Below are 21708 nucleotides of genomic sequence, written 5' to 3'. Positions count from 1 at the left end.
TTTTTCTGTTGGTTCACCCCCCAAGTGGCTGCTACCGCCGGTGCACTGCGCCGATCCGAAGCCAGGAGCCAGGTGCTTCCTCCTGGTCTCCCATGCGGGTGCAGGGCCCAAGGACCTGGGCCATCCTCCACTGCCTTCCCGGGCCACAGCAGAGAGCTGGACTAGAAGAGGAGCAACCGGGACAGACCCCTGCGCCCCAACCGGGACTAGTCTGGTTTAAGTCCTGCCTGCTCTGCTCCCCTTCTAACGTCCTGCCAGTGTGCACTTTTCAAGGCAGCAGACTGTGCTCAAGTACTTGAGCTCACCCATGCGGGAGAGCCAGATTGAGTTCCCAGCTCCTGACTGTGGCCTGGCCCTGCCCTGGCTGTTGTTGGCATTTAGAGAGTGAGCTAGCAGATGGAAGATTTCTGTCTGTCTCTCTGCCTTTAAAATGAAAATGACAATAAGTAAATATTTATTTTTTTCTTTTTTAAAGATTTATTTATTTCAAAGAGTTACAGTGAGAAAAATCTTTCATCTGCTGGTTCACTCCCCACATAGCTGCAGCTGCTGGGGCTGGGCCAGGCCAAAGCCAGGAGCCAGGAGCTTCTTCTGGGCCTCCCATGTGGGTGCAGGGGCCCAAGGACTTGGTCTGTCCTCTGCTGCTTTTCTAGCCCATTCAGGGAGTGGATCTGAAGTGGAGCAGCTGGCAGCCTGTGGCTTAACCCACTACACCCCAGTGCAGTCCCTTGTACAAGTATCTTTTATAGTTATCTTGTTTACCAGTACTGATAGGCATAGATACTGCATTTACATTTACATTTGAAATAGAAGACATGGTTTGGGAAATACTTTTTTTTTTTTCTTTTAAGGATTCCAGGCTATAGTCAGATGTTTGTCACTCAGCAGCCTGTTAGAGGGTTTTCAAATTGAGGTAATAGGTCACAAAGCATGTTAAAAACAACAACAGCATGGCCACTGCTGTGGTTCACTTGGCTAATCCTCCGTCTGTGGCGCAGGCACCCCGGGTTCTAGTCCCAGTTGGGGCACTGGGTACTAATCCTGGTTGCTCCTCTTCCAGTCCAGCTCTCTGCTGTGGCCCGGGAGTGCAGTGGAGGATGGCCCACGTGCTTGGGCCTCTGCACCCGCATGGGAGACCAGGAAAAAGCACCCGGCTCCTGGCTTCAGATCAGCTAAGCTCCGGCCGTAGTGGCCATTTGGGGGGTGAACCAACGGAAGGAAGACCTTTCTCTCTGTCTCTCTCTCACTGTCTATAACTCTACCTGTCAAAAAAAAAAAAAAAAAAAAAAAAAAAAAAAAGATCAAACATGCTTTTCATGTGTCTGGAGTGTGAGAAATCGCTTTGCACTATCCCATAACGAAGTAACAAGAACCTGACTTTCTTTAATGCCAGATGGGTGTTAGCGCAGTTTTATGAATTATTCCCAGGAAGTTTAAGTTGCATATTACATTGGGCGTTTCTCCAGAAGCCCCTGAAACCCAGCCAGGGGTTTTTCCAAGCACTTTTTGGGCAGTTTTGAATTCAGCATCGTTTGCAAAGTGACTTGGGTGGCCGCTGGGAGCTCATCTTCGTGTCTCGAGACCACTGCGTGCTCCTTTGTCTGGCAGGCTTTGAACTTCATTATTTCCTGTTTCTCTGAGTTGGTTCCTTATCCTTGTCTCTTGGCCTGGACTCCAGTGCCCTCCAAGAGCCTTGGGAGGCATTCCGGGCCGTAGCGATTTCAGAACACAAATTCGTCATTACTGGATAATCCTAAATTCCTTTTAGAGGCCCCTGCTTTTTAGTAACATTCTCTGTAACTTAGTGACCTTTTGTTCCCTGCCTGCTAAGGTTCTGTGTGAGCCCATCTGCACAGGCTGTTCAAGCTCTGATTGCTTCGCATTTCTGCTATCAGTTACACCACTCCCACCGTCAGCCTGACTCTCTCAGCAAACTTGTCAGATAGTTCACGTAACATTATTTCAACTGCTGGCCCATCCCTTCTGTCAAGGCCAGAGCCGGCTCCTCTCCCTTCCACTTCAGCAACTCAAGGTAAGAAACTGAGCTGCGCCGCATCCCCCAAAAGCTGTTCTGTCCCAGTGGTCTTAGGTCCTCACCGCCAAGTCCTGAAGTCTTCCCAAATCAGCTTTTCACCGTTACCCAGCCTGAATTTCGCCAAATTATTTTTCCAGTCCTGGCTATTTCATCTTAAATCTCTTACTCAGGTTTGCTTGTACTCCGTCCCCCGCAGCCCCACCTGGTGTTCTCTCCCCTCTTGCATACCCTGAACTCTGAACATCTCTTACCCAGCGTACTAGTTCCTGGCCTTCGTGTGCCACAGTTGGTTGTGCTTGGCTTATGTGCATGCATTGCAAGGCGGGGAGAAGGGTTACAAACACCAGGGGACAGAGAGAGCCTTAGAGACTCCCAGCCATCCTGTTAGTCTGTTGAACCTATCTTACACTGCATCCCAAACCTGTGTCACTTTCCAACATACTGCTTAAACAAAGAAGGGCCTTGATGCTTATTGAGGATTTAGATAACTACTTCTCTGTTGAGGAGACTTTTAAAATTGTGTTTTCATTACGACTCCATCTCCATTTATTGATCAAGGAATTTCTTGCCTCACTTAACTCCATAATCTGTTGCTCAGATTAAGAAAATGTGAAAACTGCTGTTTGTGGAGTCAGTACAGACTTTAAAGTGATGCCTTAGAGGCTGAACGATTCTAACGCTAAGATCCAAGAAAAGCCGCTAACTGATCATGCAGAACATGTTTTCTTATGCATTACTCTTTTTATGGGCTGAGCATGCAATGAAACAAACTGGATTCAATGTTTTGGAGATGTGCTGTGTTCTGGAAGCAGGAACTTCCTAGCGTAGAAATATGCACCAGGGGCCGGCGCCGTGGCTCACTTGGTTAATCCTCTGCCTGCGGTGCCGGCATCTCATACAGGCACTGGGTTCTAGTCCCGGTTGCTCCTCTTCCAGTCCAGCTCTCTGCTGTGGCCTGGGAAGTCAGTGGAGGATGGCCCAAGTGCTTGGGCCCTGCACCCGCATGGGAGACCAGGAAGAAGTACCTGGCTCCTGGCTTCGGATCAGCGCAGCGCCAGCCGTGGCGGCCATTTGGGGAGTGAACCAATGGAAGGAAGACCTTTCTGTCTCTCTCTGTCTGTAGCTCTGTCAAAAAAAAAAAAAAAGAAAAAAAGAAATATGCACCAGAGAACACCGAATCAAGAGACAAGAAATAAGACACGTGAAAAACCCCCTTATACAAACAAACAAGTTATTATTTAACACACTTTGCTCTTTTTACATAAGGAGCAATGCTCACCAAAAAAAGCAGTAAATTCTACTAGCAGCTGAAAAGCGCCCTTTTATTTTGGAATTTCCTTTCTTGCACTACCACTGCCTAGTAGGCAGCTGTGCAAACGTGCCTCTTGGATGGCAGCGACACCTGTACCCTCTGCTTTGCCAGTCTGTTGGCCACTTCAGTCCTCATTAATCCTTCCTCCCGAGGGATAACTGGGAAGGGCAAGGAGGGGAACTTCAGGTCAGGCGGGCCTGCTTAGCAACCGACCAACACAGTCCAATCTAGTACCAATCTAGTACCGCAAGTTGAAAGATGAGTACAAATTCTTCTGTGGCATTTAAGATTCTGCTCCATCCAATTGATTGAACAGCCCTGGCCATTAAAACCTGGACATCCTTGAGACAGGTACTTTGATTGCTAACGGTTACTCTAAGAGTATTTGACCTGTCTCTAGAAGATTTTGTAGAAGGTTAATTTCACTGAACGTGTGGAGAACAGAGACAGGGAACTGATTTACTCAGTACTGATTACATAACAGAATCTGACTGCACAGCCTACGATACTTCTTACTTTTATGGTTTATAATTACCCAAAAAAGAATAATATACCCACTGTACAGATGTGGAGACTGAGGTTCAAAGACACTCTCTCAGTCTAAAGAAAAGTCCTGGCTATCAGCCTCTAAGGAGGCCTGAGGACTGCCGGCAGCTTTCATTAACCCACGCAATCCAAACTTAACAAGGGTAACTGCAAGCTGATTCCATGTTCCTTTCACAAACTCCGGGTAAGCCAGCTGCAGAGTCTTCATGGATAACTCAAAATGCTTTTACGGAACAACTGTCCCTATTCCAATGGGGGTTTTGTTGCTGGTGGCGCCCTTTCAAAAACAGAATATAGAACACTTAAAAAAGAACCCTCAGAGAATGGGCAGATCTTCAGGTCTGGCTGTGCAGACCACAGAGGAAACGGTGACAGCGTGATGGCACTCTGGCCTAAGACCTTCTAGGGACGATGTAATAAGCAGCTGGGGAGCGCCGAATTCAGCACAATCTATGACATAAGACGCCCAACTGCTGGCCATCCTCACTGAGGGCAGCTGCCCGGCTGCGGCTTACTCCTGCCACCCTCACCCCTCCGCCGGAGGCGGGTGTCACCAGCTGCCGCAGAGCCCGCGGCGAGCCGCCTCTCCGGCCCCCGCGCTCCCCGCCGCGGCCGCCAGCCCCGAGGCGGAGGCGCGCGCCCCCGGCGCACGTGACGGAGAGGGGGAGCAGTTTGTCCCTCCCCTCCCCCTTTCCGAAATCCCGCCTTCTCCTGAAGCTGCATCTTTCAATTGCACCACAACCGGAATGACCGCCACGCTAGCCAATCAGACCGCGAATGTCCCAGCAAAGACCCACCCCCTACTGGTCCTCAGGTTCCTTCCCGCTCGCACCGGAGTCACTTCCGAAGAGAGAACCGCCATGAAGAGAGAAGGGGGTGCCGCCCACCTCTGCTCCGACAGCTTCTCTGAGCCCCAGCAGCAAGACGGCAACCACGCACCCATCTTCTCCAGCCACAGCTCATGCCGCCGTCGTCAGCGGCGCCGACATGACAAGGCGCTGCATGCCCGCTAGGCCAGGTTTCCCCTCATCCCCAGCCCCGGGGTCGTCGCCCCCGCGCTGCCATCTGAGACCGGGTAGTACGGCCCCTGCTGCAGCGGGAAAAAGACCAGAGAGTCCTGGGGACAGGTACCGTGCAGAGGGCTTGAGAAGGGGCCGGGTCGCGGGGGCAAGGGTAGGAGGGGAGGACTGCGGACGGCCGCTTTTCAGTTCCCGCCATCCTCTGCGAGCTCAGGCCTCGGCGTTCCGGAGGCCGGCGATGCTCGCCCCGCCTCCGCGCAGGGGCTGCTGGGAGTTGGAGTTCGCTTCTCTGGAGTTGGGAAGCAGCTCCTGGTCTAGTGACCACCAGCCTGGATGGCGCTGAAGAACCTGCCTTAGGTCGAGGTGTTTTCTGACCTTCCGAGAGCTGGACCCGGGGCCCTAACTGCTTACCGCATACGTAGGTCGTTTTCTGTGCGTTCTCAGTTCTGATCCTAAATTGTGGGAGAACTTGTGTGCGGGTAACCTAACAGTCCCGTGTACACGGTAATTCGTTCTTAAGAGAGCATTACAGATGTGGGAAGTGATGCGTCTTCTCTTTCAGTAATTTCATGCCTCTCCAAGAGGCCAGTTGTTTTGTAAAGATTTTCTGGAATCTGTAATGAAATTGGTGATTTCATCAAATGACATCCGCTGACAATAAAATATGCTTAAATTCTCTACGAACTTGGTACTGTCTTTTATTTTTAAGTTTATAGTAAATTCATGGTTTTATGGTTCAGGTCCATGATCCCTTATCTGGTTTCTGAAAGCCAAAAAGCTGTGGCAGCTAGATGTTTTCGGTAAGTTTGGCAACAAGTGTTAACTTGGCAGCCAAGCCTGACCAGAAACTATGGCTGTTTATGACCTTTATCCCATTTGCATGTGAATATTCATAAATCTTGCTGGGGAGATGTTATTGTATTTGATTACAGGTCACAGCACCATACCCCACGGGGGCCCTTACATAATTCATTTAATTTTTCCTCTTTATAAAGTTCCAGAAATTCAGAATTCTAAAACACATTTGGCCTCAGAAGTGTCAGATATGGGTTATGAAGCTGTTATAATTTGTTTTTAAGCAGTTATAAGTTAGGGACATTTCTGTGCATATAAACTTAGAGAATCTCTTAAAAGTTAAATTCATGGTACTTTTATAGGTTTGTGTGTGTGTGCTTTACCCAAAAGCATTTTTCTTGTTCTGGTGTCTTAATGGAAAAGGAGCTTGGAATATAACATTTTAAGGAAGAGAGATGGTATTGCGTTTAGTAATTAATGTAGAAGTGGATTTAATGTTAGCTTGTTTCGAATGAACTGGCTGCTTCTGTTTTCTTTCCCGTGTCTCCTCAGTAAGTAATGTTATCTTTCTTCCTTTTGTAGACCCTCTGGCTTTTCCTTCTTTACTCTAAAGTAAAATAATTACCTAAAATAATTTACTTTGTAAACAGTTGTGTATGTTCTTTCATAGCCTGTCTCTTATATTCATCTCATAACCACTTAGCTTTTCTAGAAAATCACAGACAAACATGGCAGACCAGTAACCAGTAAAGATGTGCATCGCTCCTCTAACATGACCAGTAAGGTGTACAAGGTGTAGAAGTTTAACATTCATAAGGAACTTGGTTTGTTCAACTTTTCCAACCTCCCAGTAGATAAATATGTAGGGCAGTTGGTAATCTTATTTTCTTTTGGTGAAATGAAAACATTTCAGCACACTTGTCAGAAAGTTAATTTTGCTCCGTATTTGGTTACATTCTCCCTTTTGCAGCTGACAGCTCTGAACATACGAGCAAGTCAGAATATAAATTCTGGTAATGTGGTTCTTTGTGTCTCCTTTGAATTCAGAAATCCTTAAGAATTAAAAAACAATTTGGTTTTTGTTATATTTACTAACTTTATTCCATTTTCTCCATTTCATGTTTTGCCCAGGCAATGTGTTGTTTTGTAAATATCTTAAAAGATTCTTAGATAAAAAATTAAAAATTTGTAACGCTACTTACTTGGTTGTGAAAGCTTATTCCAATTACTGCTGTTAACTTAGATTTGCTGAAGTGTATAGAGAGGGTAGAATGAGCTTAATACTTGATCCTTTCTGCCTTTATCTGGTACATTCCTCTTCAGCTGCTTCCTGAAATCAGCCAAACCATCCATATTGCCATTTTGCCATCTGTTCTACTCTTGTTGTGGTATGCTATTCAGGTTTTACTCTGTTTTTATAATCTCCATTATTCATCCAGCAAATTTTTATTGAATGTCATTCTGTGCCAGTGACTGGAGGTGTCAACAAATGCTTATCCCAAAGCTCTCCCATCCTGCCATGTAGCAGTGAGTGTTTTGGTCCTAAGAAGCACTCCGTACCCATTACCTGAACCCACAATCTAATCTTATTTTAATACTGTAGGTTACATAAACCTCAGTTGTGATAAACTACTGAAAGTGATGAATGTAATTTTCAATTTTTTCATGACCAGTTTAGCAAAGCATGATTACTGTCGTGAGAACTTGATTAAAGGGTGAAATCTAGCCCATATTCTGTAAATCTAACATTTTTCATTTAATCCAGGTTATTAAGGTCTTAATATTTGCTTATGTGATACCATATTAGTTATGCTTTTGTTTTCAGGAAACAGTCAATTATAGATTTCTTCAAACGAGCCTCAAAACAAGGTGTGTATACTGTAATGCTCTTTTAATAGGCTATTTTGGGGATAAGGGAGATGGATTCAAGTTTTTAACTTTGTCTAAATTCTTGCTAATTTGACTAAATACAATATTCAAAATTAAAATATAGTGAAAGTATTTTTTAACGAATATAACCTCAAGTTCTAAACAGAAACTATTTTTGCGGTTATGCTTTCTTATATTTTAAAATAGTATTCTAGTCAATAATTTAATGTTATAATGTGTATTATTTTGATTCTCTAGTATAATAACTTATAAATAGAGCCAAAGGGGTTACATAATATAGCAAATGGGAGATTAATGAAAGTAAGGCTATTAAACATGTCTTCATTTCTCTTACCCTCCAATAAAATGTATATCATTCACCAGATATTATCGATTTACAAAGTTTTGTGGTAGCTTTAAATATAGTTTAATTTCATATATTAAAATATGTTTGTGTTGTTTTTAGTAACATGCAGTTTGTATGTGTTTTAATTGGCTATTTAGACAGACATATGTTGGATTCTCCACAAAAATCAAACATCAAATATGGAGGAAGTGGATTGTCCGTTACTGGGACAGAGCAGTTTGAAAGGAAACTATCCTCACCAAAAAAATCTAAACACAAAAGGATGCCATCAGACAAGAGCCCTATTTTAGAAGCTTTCATGAAAGGTGTGAAAGAGCACCATAAAGATCGTGATGTATCTGAGTCACGTCGACCTTGTGTGTCACTAGCCTCCAAGTACTTACCCAAAGGAACAAATATCTATGTTCCTCCTCCTTATCGCTTATCAGAAGAGATGAAAGCGCTGAAGAAAAAACATCGATCTCCAGAGAGAAGGAAGTCTCTGTTCATTCATGAAAATAGCAGAGAGAAGGCTGATAGAGACCGAGGCAAGACCAATGCCGAGTCCAAAAGACAGGCCACAGTCACAGAAGCTGACATCTTCAAGAACAGCTCCAGAAGTCTCAGTAGCAGAAGCAGCCTGTCCAGACATCACTCAGGAGAGAGCCCACTGGGAGCTAAGTTCCAGTTGTCACTAGCCTCTTACTGCAGAGAACGAGAACTGAAGAAGTTGAGGAAGGAACAGATGGAACAGAGAATTAACTCAGAAAATTCTTTCTCCGAAGCAAGCAGTCTTTCCTTAAAATCTTCTAGTATGGAAAGAAAATGCCAACAGAGACAGGAACAAAGTAAACAGAATGATGCCATACCTGGAAAGAGTAACCTTTCAAACCTGGTATGTGCAGTAATTACTGAATTAGCTTTGCTACTGTTTTATAACGTCTAGAGTACTAACAATAATTGCTAGGTCACAGTATCTTTCTTTAAGGAAATATTGTTGCACAGTTTGTGTAAAAGCTGATTTCACTGGGTTTGTTCCAACTGCCCATCATTGAATTCAGTAAAGAAGTGTTTCCTGCCTTTAATATTTCAGAACAGAGATCTTTTTTTAAACTTGTTTTTTCTTTGATTGATTAGTATTTGCAAGAGTAATGAAAAGATAGAGATCTTCCATCCACTGTGTTCACTCCCCAAATGACAGCACAGCCAGGGTGGCCCATGCCAAAGCCAAGAGCCAGAACTCCATCTGGGTCTCCCACATGGGAGGAAGGAACCAAACACTTGGGCCAGCATCTGCTGTCTTCCCAGGTGCATTAGCAGGAAGCTATATCAGAAGTAAAGGAGCCAGAACTCTATAGAGAAGCAGATAGAAAGAGGTCTTCCATCTACTGGTTCACTCCCCATGTGGCCGCAGTTGTCGGAGCTGACCTGATCTGAAGCCAGGAACCAGGAACTTCTGGGTCTCCAACATGGGTGCAGGGGCCCAAGGACTTGGACCATCCTCTGCTGTTTTCACAGGCCCTAGCAGAGAGCTGGACCAAAAATGGATCAGCCGGGGCTCAAACTGGCACCCATATGGGAAGGCATCGCTGCAGGCAGCAGTTTTACCTGCTATGCCACAGCGCTAGCCCTCTGCTCCACTTTCAGTCTAGCTCCATGTTAATGTGCCTAGGAAAGCTGCAGATGATGGTCCAAGACCCTGGACCTCGGCCACTCAGTGGACTTTGGCCTGACCCAGCCATAGCCATTACAACCGTTGTGGTAGTAAACCAACAGATGGAAGATAGTGCTGTCTCTCCCTCTCTGTTACTCTGCCTTTCAAATAAAAAAATCCTTTTTTAAAAAAATGCTTAGCTCGGGCCAGTGCCGTGGCTCACTAGGCTAATCCTCCACCTGTGGCGCCGGTACCCCGGGTTCTAGTTCCGGTTGCTCCTCTTCCAGTCCAGCTCTCGGCTATGGCCCGGGAAGGCAGTGGAGGATGGCCCAAGTGCTTAGGCCCTGCACCTGCATGGGAGATCAGGAGGAAGCACTTGGCTCCTGGCTTTGGATCAGTGCAGCACCAGCTGTAGCAGCCATTTGGGGGGTGAACCAACAGAAGGAAGACCTTTCTCTGTCTCTCTCTCTCTCTCTCTCACTGTCTAACTCTGCCTGTTTAAAAAAAATTTTTTTAAAAATGCTTAGCTCAATAAAAAATAATAAAAATAAAATAAACTTTGCTGAAGGGAGATGCTTAAGGAGTCAAAAATCGGAAAGAACAGTTCTCAAACTGGTCCCTGGGTGGGACTGTCAATATCAGCATCATATGAAAACTTGTTAGAAATACAAATTCTCAGGGCCAGTGCTTTGGCATAGCGGGTTAACCTGCTGCCTGCAGTGCCGGCATCCCATATGGGCTCCAGTTCGAGTCCTGGCTGCTCCACTTCCCATCTAGGTCTCTGCTATGGCCTGGGAAAGCAGTGTAACATGGCCCAAGTGCTTGGGCCCCTGCACTCACATGAGAGACCTGGAAGAAGCTCCTGGCTTCGGAGGGGCTTTACCCACTATACAATAACACTGGCTCCAACATTTTTAGATTTTTAATCATAAAAATACACTTCATTTTTATGGTAAAACTTAAGGTTTTTAAATGTTATTTTGGAAGTTAATTCAGTCTAGAAGTCTTTATAAGTGTTATGAAGGGCAATTCAAATTCTTCACTACCTCAAACTCCTAACTAATTTTTTCTTTCTTTCCTGATAGGAAAATGGACATCTCTCAAGAAAAAGATCCTCCTCTGATTCATGGGAACCTACTTCAGGTGAGATAAAAATTAAATTTATTTCTAAATAGATTTGCGTCTTATAAATACATATGTTTAAATTTTTCTTTCTAAAGGTGAATTGACTTTCTCAGATGAAGAGTTTGGTAGAATTATATTGAAAAAGAATTGTACTTCACTTTAGTACATGTAGTCTTTGCTTTGTCTTGACTCTTCTGCATTCTTCAAGAGTTCTTAACAATGTGTTTCTCATATTTGTGTTCAGTTTTCTACTGTGTGTTTTGTTTTTTTTTTTTTTTTTAAAGATCTGTTTATTTATTTGAGAAGCAGAGAAAGGAGAGAGAGAGAGAGATCTTCCATCTGCTTGTTCAATCCCCAAATGGCCGGAACGGCTGGGGCTAGGTCAGGCTGTAGCCAGGAACCAGGAACTTCTTCTAGATGTCTCACATGGGTGACAGGGACCCAAGGACTTGGGCCTATTGCGCTGCTTTCCCAGGTGCATTAGCAGGGAACTAGATCAGAAGAGGTGCAGCCGAGACTCAAACTGGCACCCATCTGGGCTGCTGGCACTGCAGGCAGCAGCTTAACCTTTGCCACAGCCTGGGCCCCAGTTTCTTACTTCTGAATTCTTGGCAACATCAAGAAGCATAATCTTTTATTCTTAGAATTGTGGACTCTCTGTGGTCCTGCTACTATGTTAAAGATGTTTTGTATAAAGTTGGAACTGTTATCATCCAAGATAATGTTCCATAATATTACAAATACGCCTTTTTAATATCAAATGTCAAGGACATCTACATGATAATAGTTTGTGTTTTTACTATGTATTAACAAATAGATAATAACAGTTACTGCTAATTCAGTAATTCTTAAGTTAATTTTTTTTTACAAAAGTTTTTTTGTTTATTTGAGAAGCGGAGTTTCAGAGGAGGGAAAGAAGGGGAGAGAGAATGAGAGGGAGATCTAGCTGTCTGTCTTCTATCTAGTGGTTCACTCCCAGAATGTCCACAATAATCTGGATTGGGACAGGCTGAAGCCAGAAACCAGGAACTCTGTCCAGGTGTTCATTCTTGGGTAGCAGGGCCTTAAGCACTTGGGTCTTCATCCCCTGCCTTCCCAGAGCATTAGCTGGGAGCTTGTCTAAAGTGGAAGAGCCGGGATTCAAACCTGCATTCTGATAAGAGATGCAGCCATTATAAGCTGCTGCCTAACCTACTGTACCAAAACGCCAGCACCAAGGTTTTTTTTTTTTTTTAACTAGAACATTAAATTTCAAACACTACAGAAATTTATAACACTGAAAATGGAAGATCCCCCAAAATGACTGTTATAGTATGATGTATCAAGTTGTTTTTTTCCCCTGTGATGACTATACATTTTGTCAACTGTATGAATTTAGACATCCACTAAGATATATTGGACAAAATCATTATAACCAACATTTGTTGAACACTTACTATGTGCTATGCTCTGTTCTGTGTGCTTCTAATTCATTTGATCCTCACAAAAGTGTTACTTTTAGAGATGAAAGAAACACGGGTAGAGAGACATTTCTGAGTCATTCTTCAAGTTTCCTGTAGTACTTCATTTTATGTATAATTATTTTGACCAAGCATTTTAAATTGTTAAAATCAAGTTTCAGCCCAACCATATTTTACCATCATAGAAGGATTGTTTAGGATCCAGGAATAAATCTGAAGTTTTCTATGTGGCTTTTTTTGTTTGTGTTTATCTTTATTTATGTGGTAGGCAGTGTGACAGAGATCTTTGATCTGCTGGTTCACTCCCCAAATGGTCACAATAGCACAATAGCCAGATCTGGGCCAGGCAGAAGCCAGAAGCCAGAAGCTCCATCTGGGTCTCCCATATGGGTGGCAGGGCCCCAAACACTTGGGCCATCTTCTACTACCTGTGCAGGAAGCTGGATTGAAAGAACAACAACCAGGACTTGAACTGGCACTCTGATATGGAATGCTAGTGTTAGAAGCATCAGCTTAATCCACTGTGTAAACACTGGCCCATGTGTGTTTTAAATTTATTTAATTTCTATAATGTTGATTTTATGATAAATTATAGTAAGTTTTGACATTATTCAAGAATAAAAATTTCTCAGCCATGAGACTGCTTCATTCACTGTATTGCATATTTGTAATATTAAGTAAATGATCACTTTTCACTTAGGTGGGTGGAAGTACAAAATATTAGGCCAGCTCTGCCAGTGTAAAGGCAGCTGCTACTGGTGGTGCAGCTGTTATTCAACTTTGCCTTTTTCTATGATAATGACTTAAGACTTTAAAAAACTTTCTTCTGGGGCTGACTCTGTAGCATAGAAGGTTAAGCTACTGCCTGCAGCATTGGCATCCCATTTGAGCGCTGGTTTGAGTCCAGGCTGCTCCACTTCTGATCCAGCTCCTTGCTAATGTGCATGGAAAAGCAGTGGAAGATGGCCCAAGTGCTTGGGTCCCTGCACCCATGTGGGAGACCCAGAAGAAGCTCCTGGCTCCTGGCTTCGGCTTGGCCTAGCCTTGGACAGGTGGAAGATCTCTCTCTCTGTCTCCTTATTTCTGTATCTCTGACTTTCAAGTAAATAAATCTTTTGAAAAAAATTCTTCATTTCCTTTGTTTACAAATTCTATCAGTGCTGGCTGAAGTTGTTTCATTTACATATTAAAAGTTTTGAGGCACTGCTTGAAAACATCTGTTCTCTGCGTATTTTCAGAGGCACACTTAAGGTGGTTGACCTTCACTTACATTATTTTTATTATACTGCATGCATTATAGCATTATACCCTTGTACATTTATACTTCAGTGGACTGAGATCAACAGAAATTCAATATGTAAAGGACATACAGGGATTTCTCACTCTAGATTACATTGAAAGTACTTTATTTGATGGTGAGTAGATACTAAAAAAGGAAATCATGCATGTTGTTCGTCATTACCATTATTGTGCTTAGCAATTGCGATGGTAATATATGTAATCACAGAATTACTAATCCCACAGTTCAGAGATTTCAGAAATGCTGATAGACATTTGTCTCTTTGCTCTTTCTGAACCGTGAATATGGCTGAATTCTGAGATCATATTTAATCTATCCCCAATATTTGATAATTTATTAATAACAAGTTCCCCGTTAGTGGACTTTAGACCTTTCCATTTTTTCTTTTTAAAAACTCAGTCCCTCTCTTACCTATTTTATTTTATTTATTTAGAAAAGATTTTATTTATTTGAAAGAGTTACAGAGAAATAGAGACAGAGAGAGAGGTCTTCTATCCACTGGTTCACTTCCCAGTTGGCTGCTATGGCCAGAACTGCACCAATCCGAAGCCAGAAGTCAGGAGCCAGGAGCTTCTTCCAGGTCTCCCACATGGGTGCAGGGGTCCAAGGACTTGAGCCGTCTTCTACTGCTTTCCCAGGCCATAGCAGAGAGCTGGATGGGAAGTGGAGCAGCCAAAACTCGAACTGGCGCCCATATGGGATGCCAGTGCTTCAGGACAGGGCTTTGACCCACTGCGCCACAGCACCAGCCCCTCTCTTACCTAATTCATAATATTAGTCAAAACGGAAACTACTAGACACTCACTCTACAGACTGGATGGGAGTATAGAAACATCATGAAAATGTTACTATTAATTTACTGCCCTTAAGAGCTTGCAGAAAAGCCACCTATGGTACCAATTAATTTTCTTCTAATTCTGAAGCTAGAAGCTCTTAAAATGGGATGACATTGTGGTGTAGGATAAGCCACTGTTTAACAACACCAGCATCCCATATCACAGTGCTGGTTCAATTTCCAGCTGCTCTGCTTCCAATCCAGTTTGGGGGAATGAACCAGGGGGTGGATCTTTCTTTTTCTCTCCTTCTTCACTCTGTTTTTTGTGGTGTTTTTTTGTTTTTCTGGTTTTTTTTGACAGGTAGAGTGGACAGTGAGAGAGCGAGAGACAGAGGGAAAGGTCTTCCTTTGCCATTGGTTCACCCTCCAATGGCCGCTGTGGCTGGCATGCTGCGGCCAGCGCATCGCGCTGATCCGAAGGCAGGAACCAGGTGCTTCTCCTGGTCTCCCATGTGGGTGCAGGGCCCAAGGATTTGGGCTATCCTCCACTGCATTCCCAGGCCATAGCAGAGAGCTGGCCTGGAAGAGGGGCAACGAGGACAGAATCCGGTGCCCCAACCAGGACTAGAACCCGGTGTGCCAGCGCCGCTAGGCAGAGGATTAGCCTAGTGAGCCACGGCGCCGGCCACTCTGCTTTTCAAATAGGTAAATCAAAGAAGCAGCAGTAGGGGCCGGTGCTGTGGCATAGCAGGTAAAGCCGCCGCCTGCAATACCAGCATCCCATATGGGTGCCGGTTTGAGTCCCAGCTGCTCCACTTCTGATCCAGCTCTCCGCTATAGCCTGGGAAAGCAGTGGAAGGTGGCCCGAGTCCTTGGGCCCCTGTACCCTTGTGGGAGACCTGGAAGAAGCTCCTGGCTTCAGAATGGTGCAGCTCTGGCCGTTGTGGCCATTTGGGAAATGAATCAGCAGATGGAAGACCTCTCTCTCTTTTCTCTCCCTCTCTCTGAACTCTGACTTTCAAATAAATAAATCTTTAAAAAGAAAAAGAGAAGAGATATTTGTTTATTTTTTAAAAGATTTATTTATTTGAAAGAGTTACAGAGAGAGCTAGAGACAGAGAGATGTCTTCTATCTGCTGGTTCACTCCCCAAATGGGTACAAGAGCTGGAATTGAGCCCATCTGAAGTCAGGAGCTAGGAGCTTCTTCCAGATCTCCTACATGGGTGCTGCTGCCCAAGGACATGGGCCATCCCGGGCTCTGGGATATTTGTTTATTAATTACTATTTAATTTTACTGAATTTTCTATATTATTGATAAAGTTGTCCAAATAAAAATTACCTAACTCTCAAGTATGGTTTTGGAGGCTTTTTAGTGAGATTTTTGAGAAGTGGTTGTTATTGAAATGTTTCTGGATGAGGCAACTGATAAACATGTACAACTTGTTTCCTAGGGCTCCCATAGCAAAATACCAAAACCCAAGATGGCTTAAAACAACAGAAATTATTATTTAACAATTCTGAAAGTTAGAAGTACAAAATCAACGTATTGGTAACCGGGCTGTGTTCTCTCTTACAACGCTAGTTCTTTGCCTCGTCTATCTTGTGTTGGCTTGTAATCCTTGGTATTTCTTTACTTATAGATATATCATTCTGGCTACATGACATCTTTGCCTTGTAAATCTTTAGTTTGTCTTTCATCTGTGCACGTCTGTAAGAGTTACATTGCATTAGGACACACCCTTAAAAACCTTATTTTAATTGTATCATGTTTATGAAGTCTATTTCCAGTAAGGTCATATTCTGAATTACTGGGGTTTAGGACTTCATATCATATTTAGGGGACAGAGTTCATCCTGTAGCATAGCTAAAGATTGGAAAGATACATAGGAAAGAATAAATAATAATTAAATAGTAGAGGGAACGAATTGGGTAAATTTCTTTTTAAGTGGAAAATTAAAATGTGTCTGCCTTCCAGTTACACTATGTTTTTTAAGGTACTGTACATATAGAGGTAGAAGTGGTACATTTCTGGAACCAGGTAGTCCTAAGTTTAAAAGAATATCTATCTTGAGAATCCCATCTTGAATTTCATAGTTGTCTTTGTTTTGGGGAGTGACCTTTAATTCTATTAAGGTACTAAACTTTTTATAGCTTTGGAATGAATGGGAGCATTTGTCATTTGCTTTAAACTTGACACCAGTATGTATCAACTTGATAAATGACATAATTAATTCTGTCCTCATTCCATATATACTGAATAATCACAACCTGAATCTATAGAATTTAAATATTTTGTCAAAGTGTTTTAGAAACTCACTGAATAAGCTTTTCTGAGATAGGAAAGTATACTTTTCACTAATCTTACAAAAATTAAATTTTACCAGGCTCTAAGCAGAATAAATTCCCTGACAAAAGAAAAAGGAGCTCTGTGGACTCAGATCTAAAAAGCACAAGAGAATCTCTGATACCAAAAGCAAAAGAGTCCTTTTTTGAAAAGCGTCCTGACGGACCACATCAGAAAGAAAAATTCATAAAACATATTGCTCTGAAGACACCTGGTGATGTGTTGCGCTTGGAAGATATATCCAAGGAACCTCACGATGAAACTGATTACTCCTCTGCAGGCTCAGCACCTTCAAATTCTGGCCACCATTCTTCTAGGAATAGTGACCAAATCAGTGTGGCAAGTACCAAAGACACTAAGATGCATAAACCCCACTCACCTTTACCTCAGGAAAAATCTGCAGTTAAAAAAGCTAGCAGCCTTCAGAAAACTAAAACTGCTGGCTCTGTGACATCAAAAGAGACAAAACTTCTACCTTTACTTTCCCATGTTCCAAGTGCTGGTTCCTCTCGGGTACCATTAAATACTAAAAATTGTACTCTTCCAGTTCCTAAAAAAGATAAAGAGCGTTTGTCATCTAAAGAATGTTCTGGGCATTCTACAGAATCCTCCAAACACAAGGAACACAAAGCAAAGACTAATAAGGATGATACTAATGTATCTTCAGGGAGAATTTCTGGGGAATCTTTGCATTCAGAATATGGCACTTCTACAAAGTCTCCCCCAGCTGCTTTGGAAGTTGTGCCGTGTATCCCAAGCTCTACAGCACCTTCAGATAAAGAGAGTTCAGGAAATTCCAACACAGGTAGCAGTGCACTGAAAAGAAAACTAAGGGGTGATTTTGATAGTGATGAAGAAAGTTTAGGTTACAACCTAGACAGTGATGAGGAAGAGGAAACATTAAAATCACTGGAAGAAATAATGGCTTTGAACTTCAATCAGACTTCTGGAACTACAGGAAAGCCTCCAGCTGTTACCAAGGGTCTTAGGTCTCAATCATCAGAATATACAGTAAGTACTTCTATGACATTTTCCTTAACTTGAAGAGGGAAAGATGGATTGATTAGTGAAAGAACAGATTATTAGAACTTATTTTAAAATTAATATTTATCACAACTCATAATAAACTGAAAATGGTATAATTCTTGTTTGATGAGTTTCCCATAAATCAGTGGTCTCCAAACTTTTTTGATCACACACACTGCTGTTAGTAAAAAAATTTTGAGCATGTACGCCAATATATGTGTATACTTATAGATTACATACATGTACCACTAAAATGCTGTGTACTTTCTGAAGCATATGCAAAAACATAATTTAACAAGAAGAAAATGAGTATTTTCCTATAGAAGTTATGTAGAAGTTACTATGGACTAAGTTCTACTGGAGTTTCTATAGAAGTTCCATATAAATAGAAGTTCTATTATTTTCTTCCTGCACCCCAACGGATCACCTTGCACACCCCTGCTTTGGAGACCACTGCTGTAAATGAAGGTAGAGTGTAGAAATGTTGTTAATTGTGGTGTGCAATTTTTATTTATAAAGTGCTTCATTCTATCTTGGGAATAGCTGAATTAAATTCTAAGATGTCTGTAAAAGTTGGTGGGGATCATATTAATATTCTGTGGTAACATCTAAAAATTGGTAGTCTGATTCCACTAAAAGAACTTGAAAGTAAAGACAGGGTAGCCACAGAGCCCTTGGGTGACTGCAGTTAGATCCTAAGAGTAGCAGGGTTTTATAAGTAGTACCTTTCCTGGTAGATGGTAAAAATCAAATTGCCTGCAATATAAAATATTAGATTTAAAGCATGATGGTGAAAATTATCTTTTAAGAAAGGCATCCTCCTGGCCCAGGTTACTGAAATAGAAGATAGTCTTTAGTACTCTGAATAATGTTAAATATCCCAGTTTTTATACTAAGATGTATTGTAAAATATTTCTGAATTTTCTTCTTGTTCTAGGAACATGGTCACAGTGGGACTTACACAAATACTTTAGAGCGTCTGGTGAAGGAGATGGAAGACACACAAAGGTTAGTTGTCATCATGATGAGTTTGCTGGATTTAGCATACAGCTTGTTTGGTTTAGTTTTAATTGACCTTTCTTTTTGTTTTTTAAAGATTTCTTTATTTACTTAAAAGAGTTACACAGAGAAGGAAAGGTAGAGAGAGAGGGAGGTCTTCCATCCTCTGGTTCAATCCCCAATTGGCCTGAATGGTGAAGCTGCACCAATCTGAAGCCAGGAGCTTCTTCCGGGTCTCCCATGCAGGTGCAGGGGCCAAAGGACTTGGGCCATCCTCATTGCTTTCTCAGGCCATAGCAGAGAGCAGGATAAGAAGTGGAGCAGCTGGGACTCGAACTGGTGCCCATAAGGGATGCTGGCACTGCAGGCGGCAGCTTTACCAGTTACGCCACAGCGCTGGCCCCTAATTGACCTTTCAAAAGAATCACAAGAAACTAGCTTGTATTTTGTGTTAGTACTACTATTAACAGTTCTTCTGTTGTCAGCTATGTTAGAAATAAGAAATACTGGCCGGCGCCACTGCTCACTTGGCTAATCCTCCACCTTGCGGCGCCGGTACACCGGGTTCTAGTCCCGGTCGGGGTGCCAGATTCTGTCCCGGTTGCCCCTCTTCCAGGCCAGCTCTCTGCTGTGGCCCAGGAGTGCAGTGGAGGATGGCCCAAGTCCTTGGGCCCTGCACCCCATGGGAGACCAGGATAAGTACCTGGCTCCTGCCATCGGATCAGCGCGGTACGCCGGCCGCAGCGCACCAGCACTGCCAGGTGGCCCTGTGCAGGCTTCCGATCCCTTCATCTCTGCCTGGTGGCCCTGTGCAGACCAGGGAGCAGTGGTCTGGGGCCCAGAGAGAAATGAGATTCGTGCCAGTACTTGGAAGAGGAGCCTTGGTGGGGGGGGGGGGGGGTCAGGGCGTTGTTACTCATGTCAGGAAGGCGTTTGGCCTGCATCAGGGGACAGCACAGGGACTCAAGGCCTTGTATAGGGAGAGGGTATAGGATGCTGGGATTCTTTCTGTTTTGTTTTGTTTTGACAGGCAGAGTGGACAGTGAGAGAGAGACAGAGAGAAAGGTCTTCCCTTGCCGTTGGTTTACCCTCCAATGGCTGCCACGGCCGGCGCACCGCGCCTATCCGAAGGCAGGAGCCAGGTGCTTCTCCTGGTCTCCCATGGGGTGCAGGGCCCAAGCACTTGGGCCATCCTCCACTGCACTCCCTGGCCACAGCAGAGAGCTGGACTGGAAGAGGGGCAACCAGTACTAGAACCCAGCGCCCATATGGGATGCTGGTGCCACAGGCGGAGGATTAACCAAGTGAGCCACGGCGTCGGCCCCAATTCAAGGAGTTTCTGTGATACTAATTCAGAGAACTTCACTTAAGAGTTCAGCTGGCTTGATTACAAAGGAGTTGTGTAATATTTCAAACTTGATAACCAAATAGCTAGCTAACTGTAGGAATCTGGCAGACAATTAATATGTCAAAAGTTTTTACCTTTCTGAATTTAGTTTGAGAAATTATCTCTATTATAAAATCTGATCTGGAATGTGAAATCTAAAGTTGCTTATTTAAAATGGACCATTGCTTAGCCCAAAAGCAAAGGTACTAGTTTGATCTGATGATTTGACTCTTTCCTATAATGATAAAGGAATACAGGTACTAGTCATTTACTGTTGTATGTACTCATTTGTTTGAACTGGGGTTGGGAATAAAAACATTGATTAAAATAACTCAATCTTGCCAGCACCGTGGCTCACTAGGCTAATCCTCCGCCTTGCGGCGCCGGCACACCGGGTTCTAGTCCCGGTCGGGGCGCCGGATTCTGTCCCGGTTGCCCCTGTTCCAGGCCAGCTCTCTGCTGTGGCCAGGGAATGCAGTGGAGGATGGCCCGAGTACTTACGCCCTGCACCCCATGGGAGACCAGGAGAAGCACCTGGCTCCTGCCATCGGATCAGCATGGTGGGCCGGCTGCAGCGCGCTGGCCGTGGCAGCCATTGGAGGGTGAACCAACGGCAAAGGAAGACCTTTCTCTCTGTCTCTCTCACTGTCCACTCTGCCTGTCAAAAAAGAAAAGAAGAGGAAAAAAAAAAAAAAAAACTCAATCTCGGGGCAGGCATTCTGGCACAGCAGGATAAGCCACTGCCTATGATGCCAGCATCCCAGAGGTGCGCTGGTTCAAGTCACAGGGCTCTACTGCCCATCCAGCTCCCTGCTCATGCACCTGGGGAAGCAGCAGAAGATGGCTCAAGCACTTGCGTCCCTGCCACTCAGTGGGAGACCCAGATGGAATTCCAGTATCCTGGCCTTGGCCTGGCCCAGCCCCAACCATTACAGCCATTTGGGAAGTGAACCAGTGTATTAAAGATCTCTCTTTGTGTCTTTCCCTCTCTCTCTGTTACCCTGCCTTTCAAATAAATAAATCTTCTGAAAAATAAAATAAAAAATCTTAAAGAGGCAATATGAGCAAGAACCTTGGATCTAGCCCAGACTCTGCATTGTGAACATGCATCCTGAGCTTTTCCAAGTTTGACTTTTCTAATGTCCACTTCTTCACCTATAAAATGGGTAATAATAAATTACATGGAGTTGTGAGGATTAAAAGGATTAAATGCATAAAACCCTTAGTGTAGTACTTGTCACATAGTAACTGCTCAGTAAATGTTAGCTGAAATGATAATGACAGTGACAACTACTGCAGGTTGCTGGGACTACTAGAAGTCAAATAAATGTTAAAGATTACTAAATTAGTGGTGTTTATTCTTGATACTTTTCTTTCCCCATTCTCTAAATGATTTGGATAGATCACTTTTAAAATCTTTTAACAGTAAAGAAATATTCAAGGTTTTTATGTGATGAACACTATTCTGATTCTATACAGAAACTAAGTAAAAGCCTAAGACCTAAAACAACTTTTGGGGGCTGGCGCTGTGGCATAGCAGGTAAAGCCACTGCCTGCAGTGCCAGTATACCATACGGGCATCAGTTCAAGTCCCAGGTGCTCCACTTCCTATCCAGCTCTTTGCTATGGCCTGGGAAAGCAGTAGAAGGTGGCCGAAGACCTTGGACCCCTGCACCCGTATGGGAGACCCGGAGGAAGCTCCTGGCTCCTGGCTT

General features: G+C 43.6%; 1 protein-coding gene and 1 long non-coding RNA gene across 8 annotated transcripts in view; one reads left to right on the top strand and one right to left on the bottom strand.

Moving 5' to 3' along the window:
- SLF2 (SMC5-SMC6 complex localization factor 2) overlaps positions 1 to 21708 on the top strand; it is a 64739-nt gene that overhangs the window by 9072 nt on the left and 33959 nt on the right. For 2 of the 6 annotated variants that reach the window (XR_011382323.1, XM_002718659.5), the window contains exons 1-6: positions 4699 to 5020; positions 7533 to 7576; positions 8081 to 8817; positions 10662 to 10719; positions 16622 to 17592; positions 18545 to 18615. Coding sequence is in view for 4 of the 6 variants with exons in the window: in XM_002718659.5 (XP_002718705.2) it covers positions 4881 to 5020; positions 7533 to 7576; positions 8081 to 8817; positions 10662 to 10719; positions 16622 to 17592; positions 18545 to 18615 (2021 nt within the window). In the remaining 2 variants the exon portion in view is untranslated. Of the gene's footprint in view, positions 1 to 1831; positions 2033 to 4698; positions 5331 to 7532; positions 7577 to 8080; positions 8818 to 10661; positions 10720 to 16621; positions 17593 to 18008; positions 18076 to 18544; positions 18616 to 21708 lie in introns of those variants that run through there. The other 4 variants (XM_008270364.4, XM_008270365.4, XR_007911087.2 and 1 more) reach the window with 4 other exon arrangements.
- LOC127484233 (uncharacterized) lies at positions 1356 to 5109 on the bottom strand. 2 transcript variants are annotated; one of them, XR_011382324.1, is made up of 2 exons: positions 4726 to 5109; positions 1356 to 3160 (listed from the first exon to the last, which is right to left on the bottom strand). It is a non-coding gene; the product is annotated as an uncharacterized lncRNA (long non-coding RNA). The 2 variants fall into 2 exon arrangements; XR_011382325.1 differs by having other exon boundaries at positions 4691 to 4829.

Source organism: Oryctolagus cuniculus, chromosome 15, assembly GCF_964237555.1.
Source record: "Oryctolagus cuniculus chromosome 15, mOryCun1.1, whole genome shotgun sequence".
Taxonomy (NCBI): Eukaryota; Metazoa; Chordata; class Mammalia; order Lagomorpha; family Leporidae; genus Oryctolagus; species Oryctolagus cuniculus.
The sequence above is the reverse complement of the archived record's forward strand: the minus strand, read 5'-3'. Positions and strand labels throughout refer to the sequence as shown.